The sequence below is a fragment of the Lissotriton helveticus genome, chromosome 4_1 (assembly GCF_964261635.1).
Source record: "Lissotriton helveticus chromosome 4_1, aLisHel1.1, whole genome shotgun sequence".
Lineage (NCBI taxonomy): Eukaryota > Metazoa > Chordata > Amphibia > Caudata > Salamandridae > Lissotriton > Lissotriton helveticus.
The window spans coordinates 1884979724-1884998337 of NC_136063.1; the positions used below are offsets into that span (position 1 = coordinate 1884979724).

Here is an 18614-nt window from a genome sequence, read left to right on the forward strand (position 1 = left end):
TGTAGAATTTATGGATGAAACTTGGGACCAAGAACTACTGCAATGTGTGCAAGCAGTGGATGACCTCCTTCAAAATGAGGACATTTTACACCCTCATAGATTACAAGCTATGTTCAATGAAAATGACGACATTTCAGACAGTGAAATGTTAGAAATGTTATTAAATTTTGAAACACAATCACAATAATAAATAATTGCTTAAAAAAAAAAAAAAAAAAATAATCAACAAAACCAACAATCAATTAACATACAGTATTTGAAAAGTCTATCATTCATTTTTCATTGCAGTACGCTGCCCAGAACGCTTCCCGGTTCGCGGACCGGGCGCTCCCCACGCAAAAAAAACAAAAATTTTTTTTTGTTTTTTTTGCCCCGCGGGGCCCTTTTAAAACCTCCACATTAAACCTAGGGGGTCAGGGAGGATCTAGTATGCCCCCTTATGGTTATTTCCCCCTTTGTTTTGGCCTCCTCTTGTCTCTCAATCCTACCGAGAGACAAGATGGCGGCCGCTCCGGACTGTTTAGAATGTTGACAGACACCGGAGAGCCAATCAGCTTCGCTACGCGAAGTTCCGGTACGCTTAAGGTCCGCGGACCGGAGCGCTGCCCAGAGCGCGCTTACAGATATATATCTTTTTTTAAACGTTAATTTCTCAAAATCCACTGGAGCACATATATTGAGACCTACAAAAGGCACATCGGGCTACCAGTCCCTACAAAGTTTCATGCAAATCCATTCAGCCGTTCGGGCTAAAAGTGAGGCCAACCGCCCTATGGAAAACTCAATGTTAAAAACACGTTTTGGGACCCCCCCTTTTTTCTCGACCCCCCCTGGACGAACCCCCCCCCAAATTTCCAGGGGCTGCTCAGAAACAAAATGTTCCATTTTCCAGAAAATTTCAGCCAATTCCGTCCACAAACGCCAAAGTTATTAGACATAGAATTTTCAAAAATCCCATAGGGAAAAAATCCTAACTATATATACCTACTGGCGACCGCCAGTAGGTAATAAACATATTTAAATATAAAAAATGTATATACTAAATAAAATAATTAAAGTAATGATTTTTATGTTAATTAATAATGTGTGCAACAGTAGTGAAAGAGTTGGATAGCGTAGGGATAAAAATTACTATTCCCACTCCAGTGAGTGCAATAGTAGGGAAAGCATTAGATAGCGTAGGGGTAAAAATTACCATTCCCACTACAGTGAGTGCAACAGTAGGGAAAGCGTTGGGTAGCGTAGGGGTAAAAATTACGATTCCCAATCCAGAGAGTGCTACAGTAGGGAAAGCGTTGGATAGCGTAGGGTAATATTTACTATTCCCATTCCAGTGAGTGTCATAGTAGGGAAAGCTGTGGATAGCGTAGGGGTAAAAATTACTATTCACACTCCAGAGAGTGTAACAGTAGGGAAAGCCTTGGATAGCGGGAGGGTAAAAATTACTATTCCCACTCCAGAGAATGCAATAGTATGAAAAGCGTTGGATAGCGTAGGGGTGAAAATTACTATTCCCACTCCAGAGAGTGCAACAGTAGGGAAAGCATTGGATAGCAGGAGGGTAAAAATTACTATTCCCACTCCAGAGAGTGCAACAGTAGGGAAAGCGTTGGATAGCGGGAGGGTAGAAATTACTATTCCCCCTCCAGTGGGTGCAACAGTAGGGAAAGCGTTGGATAGCGGGAAGGTAAATATTACTATTCCCACTCGAGAGAGTGCAACAGTAGGGAAAGCATTGGATAGCGGAGGGGTAAAAATAACTATTCCTACTCCAGAGAGTGCAACAGTAGGGAAAGCGTTGGATAGCAAAGGGGTAAAAATTACTATTCCCACTTCTAACAGTTCAACAGTAGGGAAAGCGTTGGATAGCTGGAGGGTAAAAATGACTATTCTCACTCCAGAGAGTGCAACAGTAGGGAAAGCGTTGGATAGAGGGAGGGTAAAAATTACTATTCCCATTCCAGAGAGTGCAACAGTTGGGAAAGCTTTGGATAGCGGGAGGGAAAAAACTCACTATTGTCACTCCAGAGAGTGCAACTGTAAGGAAAGCGTTGGATAGCAGGAGGGTAAAAATCACTATTCCCACTCCAGATAGTGCAACAGCAGGGGAAGCGTTGGATACCATAGGTGTAAAAATTACTATTCACACTCCAGAGAGTCAACAGTAGGGAAAGCATTGGATAGGGGGAGGGTAAAAATGACTATTCCCACTCCAGAGAGTGCAATTGTAGGGAAAGTGTTGGATAGCGGGAGGGTAAAAATTACTATTACCACTCCAGAGAGTGCAACAGTAGGAAAAGCATTGGAAAGCGGGAAGGTAAAAATTACTATTCCCACTCCAGAGAGTGCAACAGTAGGGAAAGCGTTGAATAGCGGGAGGGTAACAATAACTATTCCTACTCCAGAGAGTGCAACAGTAGGGAAAGCATTGGATAGCGAATGGGTAAAAATGTAATATTCCCATTCCAGAGAGTGCAACAGTAGGGAAAGCACTGGATAGCGGGAGGGTAAAAATTACTATTCCCACTCCAGAGAGTGCAACAGTAGGGAAAGCGTTGGATAGCGGGAGGGTAACAATTACTATTCTCACTCCAAAGAGTGCAACAGTAGGGAAAGCGTTGGATAGCAGGAGGGGAAAAATTACTATTCCCACTCCAGAGAGTGCAACAGCATGGAAAGCGTTGGATAGCGGGATTGTAAAAATCACTATTCCCACTCCAGAGAGTGCAACAGTAGGGGAAGCGTTGGATACCATAGGTGTAAAAATTACTATTCCCACTCCAGAGAGTGTAATAGTAGGGAAAGTAATGATTTAATATTTAAATAAGTATAAATTAATTATCAATACAAATTTTAAATTAATTAAAATGAACTACCAATTACAAAATATTTAATAATTAATTAATTATAAATACCAATAAATGTTATTTATTAAATATATTTACCTATTAATAATTAATTAACAACCAATTACTTTTCAATACCAAAAATGTAATAAGATAAAAAAGTTACCAAATAATAAAAATTAATTACCAATTAATAATTAATTAACAATTAATTAATTATCAATACATATAAATATAAATACATAAATATACTTAATTACAATTACATTGCTTCCCACCCTATTCCCCTATAACCCACAACCAACTCCAAATAATAAATTAAAACAATGAACATAATTATCAATTAATCAATTAACACTTAATTACCAATTATTAAAAAATATTTACCAATTATTAAAAAATTAACAATTAATTAATTATCAATACATACGAAGAAAAATACATATTTACTTAATTACAACCCACAACCCGCTACAGAACTAGAATGCAAAATTAAATTAAAAATAATTATTAATTCATAAAAACAAATATTTAATTTACTATAATTAAATTACTTCCCACCCTATTCCCCTATAAACCCAGAACCCACTACGGAATTAAATTACTCAAAAATTAAATAACAAAACATTCATTATTAAAAAAAAATAAACATACATTACAAATTTAATATATATTTTTAACACATATTTTAGCATACATAAAACAATTTTTTTTTTATATTATGGAAAACGATATTTTAACTTAAATGTTATGGGAATCGATATTTCTTGCAAAAAAAACAGTTGATGGATAGAATGCAGAACAATGTCATACATTCACCCCAGTACAGAGATCTGGGCCTAAATCCATCGTTTTGTTGCTCACCACACCACCCCAGTTCAGACATGGCCATATGAAAATCAGCCTTGACCCTGTGCCTCATGGGAACAGTCCAGCCCGAACTGCCAAGCCATGTCTTCCATGGACCGGAATCAAGCATCCTAGGACCGGTTTCTGGCTATCAGCCGTCTTCGGCCAGGATAGGTTGACTCCAGTGGCTTAGTGAGCACGGTACCCACGTCTGGGCATACCCTTCCCATATAGGGTGAACAGCAAAACACACAAGATGATGGACGTAATGTTGCACAATGGCAAAACATTCACCCCCAGTCACAGATCTGGGTTTAATCCATCGTTATTTTGCTCACCAAGTCACCCCATTTCAGACATGGCCATATGCAAATCAGTCTTGACCCTGTGCTTCATGGGAGCAGTCCAGCCCGAACTGCCAAGCCATGTCTTCCCTGGACCGTAATCAAGCATCCTAGGACCGGTTTCTGGCTATCAGACGTCTTCAGCCAGGATAGCTTGACTACAGTGGCTTAGTGAGCAAGGGACCCACGTCTGGGCATACCCTTCCCACATAGGATGAACAGCAAAACACACAAGATGATGGATGGAATGTTGCACTATGGCAACACATTCACCCCCAGTCACAGATCTTTGTTTAATCCATCGTTATTTTGCTCACCAAGTCACCCCAGTTCAGACATGGCCATATGCAAATCAGTCTTGACCCTGTGCCTCAGGGGAACAGTCCAGCCCGAACTGCCAAGCCATGTCTTCTCTGGACCGGAATCAATAATCCTAGGACCGGTTTCTGGCTATCAGCCATCTTCAGCCAGAATAGGTTGACTCCAGTGGCTTAGTGAGCACGGTACCCACGTCTGGGCACAGGGTCAAGACTGATTTGCATTTGGCCATGTCTGAACTGGGGTGACTTGGTGAGCAAAATAACGATGGAAGGAACCCAGATCTGTGACTGGGGTGAATGTTTTGCCATTGTGCAACATTCCGTCCATCATCTTGTGTGTTTTGCTGTTCACTCTATGTGGGAAGGGTATGCCCAGACGTCGGTCCCGTGCTCACTTAGCCACTGGAGTCAAGCTATTCTGGCTGAACATGGCTGATAGCCAGAAACCGGTCTTAGGATGATTGATTCCGGTCCAGAGAAGACATGGCTTGGCAGTTCGGGCTGGACTGTTCCCATGAGGCACAGGGTCAAGACTGATTTGCATATGGCCATGTCTGAACTGGGGTGACTTGGTGAGCAAAATAACGATGGATTAAACAAAGATCTGTGACTGGGGGTGAATGTGTTGCCATAGTGCAACATTCCGTCCATCATCTTGTGTGTTTTGCTGTTCACCCGAAGTGGGAAGGGTATGCCCAGACGTGGGTCCCGTGCTCACCAATCCACTGGAGTCAAGCTATCCTGTCAGAAGACGGCTGATAGCCAGAAACCGGTCCTAGGATGCTTGATTCCGGTCCAGGGAAGACATGGCTTGGCAGTTCGGGACAGCCTTTTTTAACTTCTCTATCAGGTTGAGGGTTGAGATAATCTACAGGCAAAGCAGCAATAATGTCTAGAGCCACGGACGTGTCGGTCCAAGTTTTTGTGAGAAACTTAAGAACTGGGTTGTAAGATTCGAAATATTCATCTAATTCATACTTATGTTTGTTCTTTGAGCTAGCATTCAGTACCATACATTTTACTGTGTGCTGTGAGGTGAAAGAAGCCATTTAATGAGCCCTTTTAAAAGTATTGCAAGAGAACTGACACTTATCGCAAGTGTAGGATTTTTGTGCAGTATCGAAGTTGAAGTCGTTACAGTCAGGATGAATACCCATCTCGCTATATTGTTTATTGGAATCACTCATAAACTTACAAAAGCAGCCAGGGTTCCTGGCGCATGGCTCAGTCTGGCTGCAGAAGGGTGCCGATAGGCTTGCCTTTGGCATGCCCGAGCATGCCCGCTGCGGGGAAAAGTGCGATCATGTGTAAGTTATAATCGTCCTGGCGAGGGTGGCATGTTCAGGTTGGCTGCCGTATCGAATCGAAGAGACCGGGAAAACAGGTGGGGAAAATCAGGCACAAACTGGGATCCAGCAACCCCACAAGCCTCCGCAGGCTCTCCTGCGGATGACGCGTTACTGGTAACACATATATATTTAAGATAACAGTGTAAAATTCTGATTAAAAAATCAATAAAAACAGGTGTTAAACTTCAGCAAAATGGCGCTCAACCTACAAGAGCCAGGCAACTCCTGAAATGGCACAAACTGTACCTAAAAAGAAAGTAAAAAGGCACGGGTACAGACCTTCGAATTCAGGCCGCACGGATGTGCTGTCATGTGAAAGTTTTAGTCTTCCTAGAGAAAAGGGCGTGCCTGAAGTACGTGGTCAGGTCGGCTGCTGGATACACAGAAACACATGTATAATTAAAATAACAGTGAGAAATTGCTATAATAAAATAAATAAAAATGGGTATTAACCCTCTGCACTATGGCACCTAACTTAAAGGAGTCCGGCAACTGCTGAAATGGCACTAAATGTGACTGCAAGGAAAGCAAAAAGGTGCAGTATTCACATACATGTTGGTGATTTGAATAAATGTTTTTTGCTGACACCCGTATATGCTGTGATTGTTTGGGGTTTTAAGGTATTGCTGAGAGTGTGGTGCTGTAACCATGCTTTTTGCATTTTTTGGATTTTATGGCTCATATTTTCCTATTTCAGAAAGTTATTCAGGTGTTGGTGCAAGTGGGTTAGATCCCCAAAATGAGTATTTGTCACTGGACCAAACACCCACCTCAGCGTTTGAAACTTCTGTTTAATTGTGTCTTTCTTGTATATATGCAGGATGTGATCTTTGAAAACACACTGTATGAATCTGTAAAGTCAGGCGTACTCTTTTCTGGACACATTTATGGGAGAGAATACCAGAAACTATGAATTAAGTTAATATTGATATCAAAAGATCATATATTCTAAATCTGTCATTATTAAACCAAAATGTGGTGAGAACTTGAGATTTAAGCTGTTAAAACAGTTATTGGATTGAGATAAGTAACAAAGATGTTATAGGAAACCTCTTTCTGTGAATCTTAGAATACTTTCCTTTTACCACAAACTGGGGCCGCATTACACATGCAGCGCTTTTTCCTTCATTGCGGCGGTGTTGTGTTTTTATGCCTGACCCTGGTATCCAGACAGGGCAGGCAGGACAGAAAAAGGTTGGGTCAGGGAGGAGGAAGAGGCAAGTGTTAGCGAGATGCGGTAAAATAAAGACGCATAAAAAGAGCTCCCACGTCCTTTGTCTTCCTCGGGGGTTTAATTCATGAAACTGGCAAAGAGGGTGGGATAACATGGACCCACTGCACCTGCCCCCCCACAACTGCCGCAGCACAAGAAGAGCACACGGCCGAAGACGCGCTGAGAAAGGAAAAGCACTCGGGCAGCTGAATGTCATGCTGACTCATTGAAGCAGCCTACAACCTGGAATACGCGACCCCAGAGGCATGCCACAACAACTAAAGGGTGAGTCCAGCTGAATAACTTACCCTGAAAAAGAATCAACAGCCGAATCAGTTAATGGGAGTGAAACATTCACGGCCCTCCGGCGGCCATTTTGGAACCAGGCACCATGCATAGGATAACATTGAAACCTATCATGGTGGCCATCTTGGGGTCAGGCAATCTTCAAAAAACCCTTAAAAACTTGCAAATTTTGCTGACTGGAAGCCCCTGCGGCCTGCCAGAGTCAATTTCCCGCTCACTATGTCAGTGGAGGCCAATTCCACACAGCCAGCAGCCACTGGGTCCACCCAAAATGCCCTGCAACTTGGACCGTTGCTCATGGGAGTACCTTTCCTGTGTCTTCTCGAGCCCCTGACATTGGTGTCTGGGAACAGCATGGGGTCCAAATGGAAAAGCTGGGCTGAAGATTTTGAAGATTTCATGACAGGGTCGCAAGTTTGTGATCCCAATCAGAAACTCATAGCCCTGCGGAATATAGTGGGAAAAGACATTGCGCAAATCATCAAAGAACTCCGGACTGCTAATATCGCATCCTACGAAGATGCAAGGAAGCCCTAGACATGAAGTTCCGCCACAAACGGAACCTAGACTATGAACGCTACACGTTCAATCTCGACTCGCAAGAAAAGGAGGAGTCAATGAGTGATTTCTTTGCCCGCACCAGGCGTCTCGCCCGGTACTTTGAATTCGACAAATTCAAGACAGAAGATGCACTCCGTCTGTGCATCATTGAGGGATGCCAATCAGAATCACTAAGTCGTCCACTACTAAAAAAGCACTACACTCTCGAGGAGATAGAATAACTCACCAGCATCAATGATCAAGCGGAAGAACACGCAAAAATGATGGAGGCTAGCAAAACTGAGAAAAGAGAACAAGCTCTTTGAGTACAGTCACATGCCGACTTGAGGCGCCGCCCTGACCATCACTCATCTGGAAGACAACCGAGGACACACCACGTGAACTCTCCTCACAGCAGGACCGGAAACCGCCAACTGAGGAAAAAATCATCGAAATGTTATTGTGTGGCCACGATTACCCTCGCACTGGCCAATGCCCTGCAGTTGGCCAACAGTGCCATTGATGCGGAAGAGAGAATCACTTTGAAGCCGTCTGCCAAACTCGCCGCTCGGAGGTAAAACAGATCAGACAGAACACGGAATCACGCCACCACGGCAGAGCTGTACAAGGACAGAGAGACCGCTCCTCCAGTTCATCAAGGTCAAGCGCTCAATCAGTAAAGTCCTACAGATCTCAGCAGTCGACATCCAGAGAATCAGTTCCCTCACTCCTATATCACAAGACAGTGACTACGTGTGCATGGTGGCAGACCCAGATTGACTAAAAAAATATCCACGGCTAGATATTCAAATATGAAACCACTTTGCCAAGTTTGTACTAGATAAGGGAGCATCACTTAACTACATTTGTACCACGGAATATCAAAGCATGAATCCCAAACCAAAACTAGAGCCAGCGGAAGTGCGAGTCTACACGTGGATGACCAAGAAACCACTACCATGTCTAGGACAGTTCTGTACCACCCTGACGTACAAAGACCGACAAATCCAAGCTCATATTCATGTAATTGAAGGCCCTGAAGCAGCAGACTGCCTCCTCAGCCTGCCAGCAGCAGAACGTCTGAAGCTAGTTGAACTCCTATACAAGGTGGATGACTTGCCGAACATTGTCAACAAATTCCCGAAACTATTCAGTGGACTAGAAAAACTGACTCACTTCAAAGTCAAGCTCCATATCAACGAACAGATAACACCAATAGCACAACATCACAGGAAGGTACCATTCCATTTGCAAACGGCAGTAGATGACGAGCTGCAAGACTTACTGAGAGCGGACATCATAGAGCGATCAACAGGACCCACCCCATGGGTGTCACCAGTCGTGGTTGTGCCTAAGAGAGGTCAAGACATCAAGGTATGCCTGCGTGTGGACATGCAAGCCCCAAATATGTCTATCGAGGGAGAGCGGCACCCAGGACCCAACATCAGCGATATGATCACGCTTCTAAACTGAGCAACAGTTTTCTCAAATTGGATCTTAACAAAGGCTATCACCAATTAGAATTACATGAGAAGTCAAGATACATTACTACCTTCACCACTCACCAAGGCCTCTTCAGATACAAACGTCTCAATTTCGGAATCTCCTTGGATGCCAAGATTTTCCAGGAGGCTATCCGGCGAGTGATTCAAGACATCCCAAACGCATTTACCTACAGCGACAACATTTCGGTTTTCGGGGAGAACCAGAAAGAACATGACAAAGCACTTGATCGAGTTTGCATGCCCTCCTAAATGCCAACCTCACACTTAAACAAGACAAGTGCGAGTTTCACAAGTCAACACTCAAATTCTACGGCCACATCTTCTCAAAGGACGGTGTGAGACCTGACCCGGAGAAAGTCTCTGCCCTTTCGGACACTCCAAAACCACGTGATGTCAGTGACCTCCGTTCATTCCTAGGGATGTCCAGCTTTTGCGCCCGCCATATCAAGGACTATGCCACCATCAGCTACCCACTCAGAGAACTAACAAGTCAAGGGCAGCAATTCCTGTCGTCAGCCACGTGCTAACACGCCTTCAACAAGATCAAAGAGGGAGTGAGCACTGCAATCAATCTAGCCTACTTTAAAACCAAACGGAAGACTGAAATCACTGTGGACGCCAGCCCAGTGGGGTTAGGTGCAATCCTGACACAATATTATGATGAAGCTGACCAACGCCACATTGTAGCATACACCAGTCGCAGCCTCACCGACACAGAAAAAGCCTACTCCCAACCGGAGAAAGAAGGCCTTGCGGTTGTGTGGGTGTGTGAACATTTCCATCTCTTCATCTACGGGAAACACTTCACGCTCATCACAGATCACCAAGCGCTAACAACCATCTTTAGTAACCCGCGGACCAAGATGGCCCTAAGGATTGAACGGTGGGGAATTCGCCTACACCATCATTCACAAACCGGGGAAGGTGGAAAACCCGGCGGACTACATGTCGCGACATCCACAAAACCGAACACAAGTGCGACGCTTTGTGGTGGAGGAATACCTCCAATTCATCATCGACCACGCCTGTCCACCTGCAGTTCCGCTAGAAGCCATCGGAGAAGCATCCGCCCAGGATGTCATGATTCAAAACATTATGCACCAAATCCGCACCAACTCGTGGAGACACTTAGAAGACGCCCCCCGAAATGAAGCTGCTGACACTCAAGAACTTGCAGCGTTCAAACACGTCCAAAAAGAACTATCTATCAGCACTGACGGACTACTACTGAGGGACAGAAGAATCGGGATCCCTCAATGGTTAAGACAAGGCATCGTCAACCTTGCACACGAAGGACACAGAGGAGTAGTTAGCAGTTAGTTAGCAGTTTGTGTAAGCGCGACAGCTGCCCCAGCGAAGAGGCATCCCGGCGCTGAAGATCAACAGGTGCAATACCGGTGGAGGTGGAAGAAGCTGGGACATGCAACCCTAAGGAGGGGGAAACAGATAGGTCTTGACGGCTTTCCGGAAGGCAGACAAGTTCTCCATAGAGCGGATGTTCATTGGCAAGGAGTTCCAAAGCTTGCCACGAAGGCGTTATGAGAACGAGTCTGGTTCCCGTCCCTTGACCAGATGGTGGAAGCCACACTCCAAGATTGCACATCCTGCCAACTAGTGGGACGAGATGAGCCACCAGCGCCACTGCAGATGTCGAACCACCAGGACAGTGTATGGCAACAAGTAGCCATTGACTTCTTCGGCCAACTGAAATCAGGGAAATACATTATCGTCATCATGGATGAGTACTCTCGCTTTCCCATTGCTCATCAAATCTCCTCTACCATAGTGACAGCCGTCATACCTGTCATCGACGAAGCATTTGCAGCATGGGGAATACCTACGGTGGTAAAGACAGACAACGGGCCACCATTCAATGGACAAAAAATTGCAGAGTTTGTAAAAAACCTGAACTTCAAACATCGGAAGATCATTCACTTGTGCCCCAGGCCAACGGGTTAGTAGAACGCTTCATGGGAACAATCAAAAAGACCAACAAGCTGAACTGCCTTGCCGTAACATTCAACCGGCACTAAATGAATTACTGCGAGCCTATCGGACCACACCACACAGCACCACAAACCAATGCCCTGCCACTCTAATGCTTAGGCGAATTCCACGCTCCCGGCTCCCAACTACAGACGCCGTCACACATTCTCAATCACAATCACGTGATCACGCCAAGAAATCCAGAATGAAGGAATATGCTGACCACCGAAGACATGCAAAGATGTCGGATATCCATGAAGGGGGCTGGGTGCTGGTGAAACAGAACAGGAGAACCAAAGCCGACAGTCGCTACCTTGCACATCCACTGCAGGTCACAAGAAGGAAAGGGGCCATGATCACTGCTGAGTCTGAGGGCATGCGAACAGCCAGAAACATATCACACTTCAAAAGGTGCAACCCTTCTGCCTACACTCGAGCTCAAGAGCCTAAATGTGACACAGACTCATCAAGTCAAGAAAGGAACAGTGACAATGAGTATCGTCACACACTGGAGTCCAACGACACAAGAGACAGGAACCCACCTGACCAGATACAAGCCAGCCGACCACGAAGAACAATCCGGAGACCTGTACAGCTCATTGAAGAATTCTGAAGTACTGTGAACACTTAAAATACAAAGGGGGGAGGTGTTGTGTCGTTATGCCTGATCCTGGTATCCAGACAGGGCCGGCAGGACAGGAAAAGGCGGGGTCAGGGAGGAGGAAGAGGCAAGTGTTAGCGAGACGCGGTAAAATAAAGACGCATAAAAAGAGCTCCCACGTCCCGCGTCTTCCTCAGGGGGTCTACTTCATGAAAGGCAGGTGCATCTTTAAAAAGGTATTCACTTGAAATACGGAGCTGCTACTTCAAAGCTGCTCCGTGTTTTACCAGGTTGCCACCTGCTCTTTTAAAGGGGATGTCTAGGGGGGTCCATAGTAGCCCTTTCACTCCTGCAGAGGGCTGCTCTCAGGAGGCGCACTGTCAGTGCACCTCCTAAGGGCTTCTTTGCCTCTGCGCCCACGTCCGTAATACAGCGCAGGCACAGATGCAAAGGGATTCCCTCATTTGCATCGGGCACGCAAAACCCCCTTTAAGATAGCTCTGGCGCTTGATGTGCCACAGCACTTTCGGTATTATAGAAGGGGCAGCACAAGTGTATGCGGCCATTCTGTAACACCAATGTGCCCCAGGGGTGCGAAAATGCCCATTGCGCACTTTATGCAATATGGCCCCCAGTCTCTAAACAAGAGTCGACAGATTGGACACTCATTCCTTTGTATATGATAACAGTACTTTTTAAAGAATGGATAAGTCCATAGGGGCAAGATAGCTTCATACCTAGAATTAACACCTCACAAGAAACACCGGCCGTTATAATGGGTCCACAGTATTTAGATAGAATCAGTAAGGAGAAATAATGTGCATCTTATTTGGGTGAAGCTTGAATAGTTAGGTCTTCAGTGAAGTATTGGATTTATTGTCGCATTTTATAAACAGAAATCAGAATTTATATGTTTGGACCTAACAGATAATCAAAGATATTGCTTCGTTCGCCTTGTTCCTAGAAATGTTGAAAACGTGTAATTTATTATTTAATCAATTTTATTTCCTAACAAATCTTGAAAGATGATCATATCAATGCAATATATGAATGCTAAAAACGTTAAAAAGTGTAATAATATTGTACTTTTTATCTAGGGGGTGGGGATATAAAGCTTTGCAGCAGTTCTTTCTTAATGAGAAAGGTAGTGACGTCACGTCCCTGCCTGCAGGGGTTGGAAACTAATACCCAGATCAGGAGCAAACACACACAACTATATATATCACAATAGCATTAGATAGCAAAGGTGATCACATTTTCGAAGTTCTATATATATAATACTAGCAATGTGCTGGCAAACAAAACGAAACCCCATACCAAATGTGATTGTAAATGCAAATGACCATTCACCAGCATGGGGTTTCAATCTTCTTCACCACTGTATCGCATACTTAACAAAGGTGGTCATTATATAAGGTATCACAAAACAAAAGTTGCACTCGGTCTCAACACATCCCAACCCTTGGCTGGGTGTCAATATTCCCAATCCAGAAACTATCAAGAGCTCCTTCCATTTGAAAATAGTAGCCCCCCCATTCGCTAGGTGAGTGATGTGAGGAGTAACTTGGCAATGAAACATGCCACCGGCTGTCCTGCGGTAATACCGATGTGGGAGGGGTAGGTGACTAGACGCCCTCTGCCAGCAACGAACAGGTTATTTACACCCAGTTCTGGCCCCACCAGGTCAGCGTGAGGGATTTCCAACCCTGGGACTACGGTTCTGGGGAGGGACTGGACGAAGGATTGCCCTACGACACACACCAGGTCGTATACTTGATTCCTCTGACCACTGAGGGATCTACAGCAATTATATGAGCACTTTTTTGGTCCTGATGAATTGCCTTAGTGGCAAGAAACATGTTGACCATACGTTCACTAAGGGTTGAATGAGGCTCGATTACTTTAATTGTCTCGCCTCAATACCCCTTATCGTTCCTTTTAATAAAGCAGTGAGCCATGCCATTAAAATTTTGCCCTATGGACTCTACTGACTTTTTTTAGACTACACTCACGCTCACTATTGCACTTTTTTAGGCCCCTCACACCCACACACCCTTTGGCTAAGGAATAAAAGATCCCCGCCAAAGTGCAGCATCCGTTGTTGCCCGACAGGCATTGCACCGCCAGTCTGTCGCAGGGGCAGGATACCGATGATGACGCTGGACGATCACCGGGTGGGATGACAATAGTCGTCCAACCGGTGACCTGTGTGAGGTATCCCTAAATTCCGTAAAGGGTTCACAACATTCACTTTTTCTGTTGAACTCAATGAGAGAGAGGTTAACGTTAGTCATTTAGTTGACTTTTCCCGGGGAACTCTGTATTTTTTGTTGTTTGTTTTAATGAAACATGCCACCCTTGGATGGGTGAGGATCTTCGTCCTTTACATAAAAAGTAGTCAACATCTGAGAGACCGACTACTAGTCACCCACCCCGTCAACGTCTGTGATGTGTTTAGACCATATATATGCGGCTTCTGTTTTGTGATAGTACGCAGATGGGAGACTGCACACTAGGCGTTTAAATTCTCCTTTTGACCCCCATTAGTGGATAAAGAAAAAAACATTATAACAAGTAGCCATTATATGGTTGTGACAGTGGCACATAGAATTCGTAGAACCGATTCATCAAGTATTTTATCTGTGTTGCTACTAGAGCAAATACCTTTGATTATACTCCAAAGTTAAAAAAGGTAACTATCTAGGTAACTCATGTTCATTTTAGCTTTACAAGTTTGTGTCTTCAATTCTAAGTTCCAAACGAAAAATGCACTGATGTCCCCTTTGTATCAGGGATACTCAAATGTGAAGTCTCTTGTGGTTACTGCCATCTGGTTTTTTACTTTACGTAACACAAAATCTGCCATTGCTATTGCCTCGCATAGCTTTCTGTAGTCGGAGGATTACTTTTCAAATAGTTCTGTTGTTTCTCTGACCGCTGTCTGCCTGGACCGGGGTCTTATTTTGTTTGTGGAGATGCGGGTTCAGTATTGAAAACTTTACTCTTTCTGAAAAGAGGGGTTATCCATTCCAGCAACCGTTGGTAGCTCTAGATCTTCTTTAGTCTCTTTATCAAGCTTAGGATCTTTCATATGCTTGTATCTTTCACCTCGGTTTTGTGGCAATGCTGGTCCCCAGTCTGCAGCTGGTTTACAACACTTGACAATACGCTGTAAAAACAAAATATGACTCTCATTAATTGTAATCTTATGCTGCTTTAGTTTCACAATTATTCATGCCATGACAACTATTACACAGTGTAGCAGTGATATTGTTATTCCCTTTGACACCTACAGCCTCATTCTGAGACGTGGACTAATGCCCATTGAATTGTCCTGTGAACAACTGATATTTTCTAATTGTGTGTAGGCAAATGCAAGGTGCTTATAGCTGATCACGGGGGGATTGCTTGGCTTTAAAAATTAGGACAGGTGGGTGCTGGGGGAGTCAATTTTTTCTGATAACAGAGCCTCAGCTGGCTTACTGTGGGCAACCATTTGCCAGTGACCCATCTGCCAAAGGACCGCAAGCTTGCCTATTTTTCAGTATGTAACCTGTGTGGCATGCAGAAAGGGTTTGAACAGGGAAAATGAAGACATGTATCCGATCCGGATGTATGACACTACAATGCATGCTTTTACAACGCATGCCATTATGACGCAGGTTTTACAACGCAAGTCGTTACAACGACTTGCGTTGGGTGGCGCTGGATAGTGAATAGTTTAATTTACTATTCCAACTCCAGTCCCCGTGGATAGTAGGGAAAGTGTTGGATAGTAATTAAACTATTCCCTATCCTATTCGTTGTAATAACTTGCATTGCAAAAGTTGCGTTTCCCATCCGATTCACAATGGAGAATATTCCATGTGTGAGAAGGGCTTTTGTTTTTCTCACTTGAGGGTTTGTTTCTATAAAACAACAGTAATGGCGAGCAGACCACATCCTGCTCAACACTTATTTTTGCCGAGCGCTCTCGTTGTCATAGCAAACTGTCGGACTCTCCACCACCCTTTAAATGAGCCACTAAAGGGCATATTTACAAGGGCATTATGCAACAGGAATATCACTTTAAACAACGTTCCTGTGGCACAATGCCCTGCTCCATATTTACAAAGTGACCTTAAGCGTGAAAGGGGAGGGCATTAGGTATTGCTGTTGGCATTCCACTGCAACACCCATTGATTCTGACGCTGCCTCCTATTTACAAGGTAGGCGTAAATAGGAGGCAGCACCAGAATTAAGACCAGGGAACACCTGGTCTTTCTCTTCATTTTTGCTGTTTTCATGTGTGCTGCGTTGTACGCACACTTGAAAACAGCAAAAGGCCAAAGATTGTTTATGATTGTTTATGTAAAGGAAGTTCCCCTTTCCTGCACATTAAATTTAGAAAAAAATTCTGTTTTGCAACTTCTCCGTGTGCTACATTAAGCAGCACACATAGAAGTTACAAAGCGGCATTTGAAGAGTGTTTATGTGCAGGAAGTGGGACCGATCTGCACATAAACAATCTTCCCCTGCATGCATTAGACACCATTGCACTGTGGTGCAAGGGTACCTGTGTTGGCAGTAGGCTGCTAAATGTAGCGCCAGAGCAGGGGGAAATGCAGGGCTGCCTCATATTCTTCTAAATATGGTGCAGCCCTGCATTTCTGAAGTGAGGCGTTAAGTCGAGAAGGCTAACGCCTCACTCCGCCACTTCCCTTGTACATATGCCCATTAAGTTTCCGAAACAACTACTAAAGGCGAAAACGCAGTACTATTCCTTGCTAATGAACTCATTGTGTTGGCTTCTATAGTTGTTTGGGTTAAAGGATGGTCTGGAAGTATTAGGCAATACTTTTAGAGATGTGTTAAATTACTATAACTTTCCTGAATCATTAAAGAAACATTGGTTGCCAGTGGTTAGGGAAGCCTATTTGTCTGAGTAATATAAGAGAGTAAGCATATACATCAATTACTCCACTGCAAAACACTTTGCTATAAGCTCACTTTGGGCGTGAGTTCGCTCTCAAAATGAGCTTGGAAATTCAAAGCTATGCACATTGTTCTGAAGACTAGGTTTAGGATTATCCCTATGTCTGTAGGAAAATGTGGCATAAATAATACGTTTTTCTATTGCTGGATACAGTTGATCATGTGCTACGCTTCTGCCAGTGCTATTATACAGCCAGAGAAAATTGTCTGACGTCAGTATTACGCATTATAGATTGAAAGTTAACACTTGCACTTATGCTTTTCTAAACAAGGTTCAAATTATGGAGGGCTCTCAGTCGATGGGTGAAAAAGGGACGTAAACGCAGGGCCTTTCCCTCTGTCTGTCCTCTTTAGTCATATGACATTTAGGATAATTGTCATATCTATAATTTTATGTAACTCATGTAATCCTAAATCCTTTTTTGGGAGATCTTTGTTGCTGAATTGGAGTTGGCTGCCGTTTTTCAGAGGAGGAGAACTTTCGTCGTGCTGCCATAACTGCAACGCTCCTGTTTACTTCGTAGCGCTATCTGGCAGCGCTTGTACTTTGTAGCGCTATTTGGCAGCGCTTGTGCTTCACTGCTCGCGTTTCCCGCTTCGCGGGAAACACTCGTTCTTGTGGGCTTGTTGGCAGGCAAGGAGGCCAGGAAACATCAGCGCCCACAAGCCATCTAGGCCTGGAGAACCTCCCCGCCACGCCCCCCTCACCTGGCTCAAATTGCGCTGCAGTACCGCTGAAGAGCGGAGATCTTTGTTGCTGAATTGGAGTTGGCTGCCGTTTTTCAGAGGAGGAGAACTTTCGTCGTGCTGCCATAACTGCAACGCTCCTGTTTACTTCGTAGCGCTATCTGGCAGCGCTTGTACTTTGTAGCGCTATTTGGCAGCGCTTGTGCTTCACTGCTCGCGTTTCCCGCTTCGCGGGAAACACTCGTTCTTGTGGGCTTGTTGGCAGGCAAGGAGGCCAGGAAACATCAGCGCCCACAAGCCATCTGGGCCTGGAGAACCTCCCCGCCACGCCCCCCTCACCTGGCTCAAATTGCGCTGCAGTACCGCTGAAGAGCGGAGATCTTTGTTGCTGAATTGGAGTTGGCTGCCGTTTTTCAGAGGAGGAGAACTTTCGTCGTGCTGCCATAACTGCAACGCTCCTGTTTACTTCGTAGCGCTATCTGGCAGCGCTTGTACTTTGTAGCGCTATTTGGCAGCGCTTGTGCTTCACTGATCGCGTTTCCCGCTTCGCGGGAAACACTCGTTCTTGTGGGCTTGTTGGCAGGCAAGGAGGCCAGGAAACATCAGCGCCCACAAGCCATCTGGGCCTGGAGAACCTCCCCGCCACGCCCCCCTCACCTGGCTCAAATTGCGCTGCAGTACCGCTGAAGAGCGGAGATCTTTGTTGCTGAATTGGAGTTGGCTGCCGTTTTTCAGAGGAGGAGAACTTTCGTCGTGCTGCCATAACTGCAACGCTCCTGTTTACTTCGTAGCGCTATCTGGCAGCGCTTGTACTTTGTAGCACTATTTGGCAGCGCTTGTGCTTCACTGATCGCGTTTCCCGCTTCGCGGGAAACACTCGTTCTTGTGGGCTTGTTGGCAGGCAAGGAGGGCAGGAAACATCAGCGCCCACAAGCCATCTGGGCCTGGAGAACCTCCCCGCCACGCCCCCCTCACCTGGCTCAAATTGCGCTGCAGTACCGCTGAAGAGCAGAGATCTTTGTTGCTGAATTGGAGTTGGCTGCCGTTTTTCAGAGGAGGAGAACTTTCGTCGTGCTGCCATAACTGCAACGCTC

General features: G+C 44.8%; 1 protein-coding gene across 1 annotated transcript in view; it reads right to left on the reverse strand.

Moving 5' to 3' along the window:
- Positions 1-12842: 12842 nt before the first annotated feature.
- LOC144829413 (sodium- and chloride-dependent neutral and basic amino acid transporter B(0+)-like) overlaps positions 12843-18614 on the reverse strand; it is a 545621-nt gene continuing 539849 nt past the window's right edge. The window contains exon 14 of the mRNA XM_078688536.1: positions 12843-15028. Coding sequence (XP_078544662.1) covers positions 14858-15028 — 171 coding nt within the window. The 3' untranslated portion in view covers positions 12843-14857. The remainder of the gene's footprint in view (positions 15029-18614) is intronic.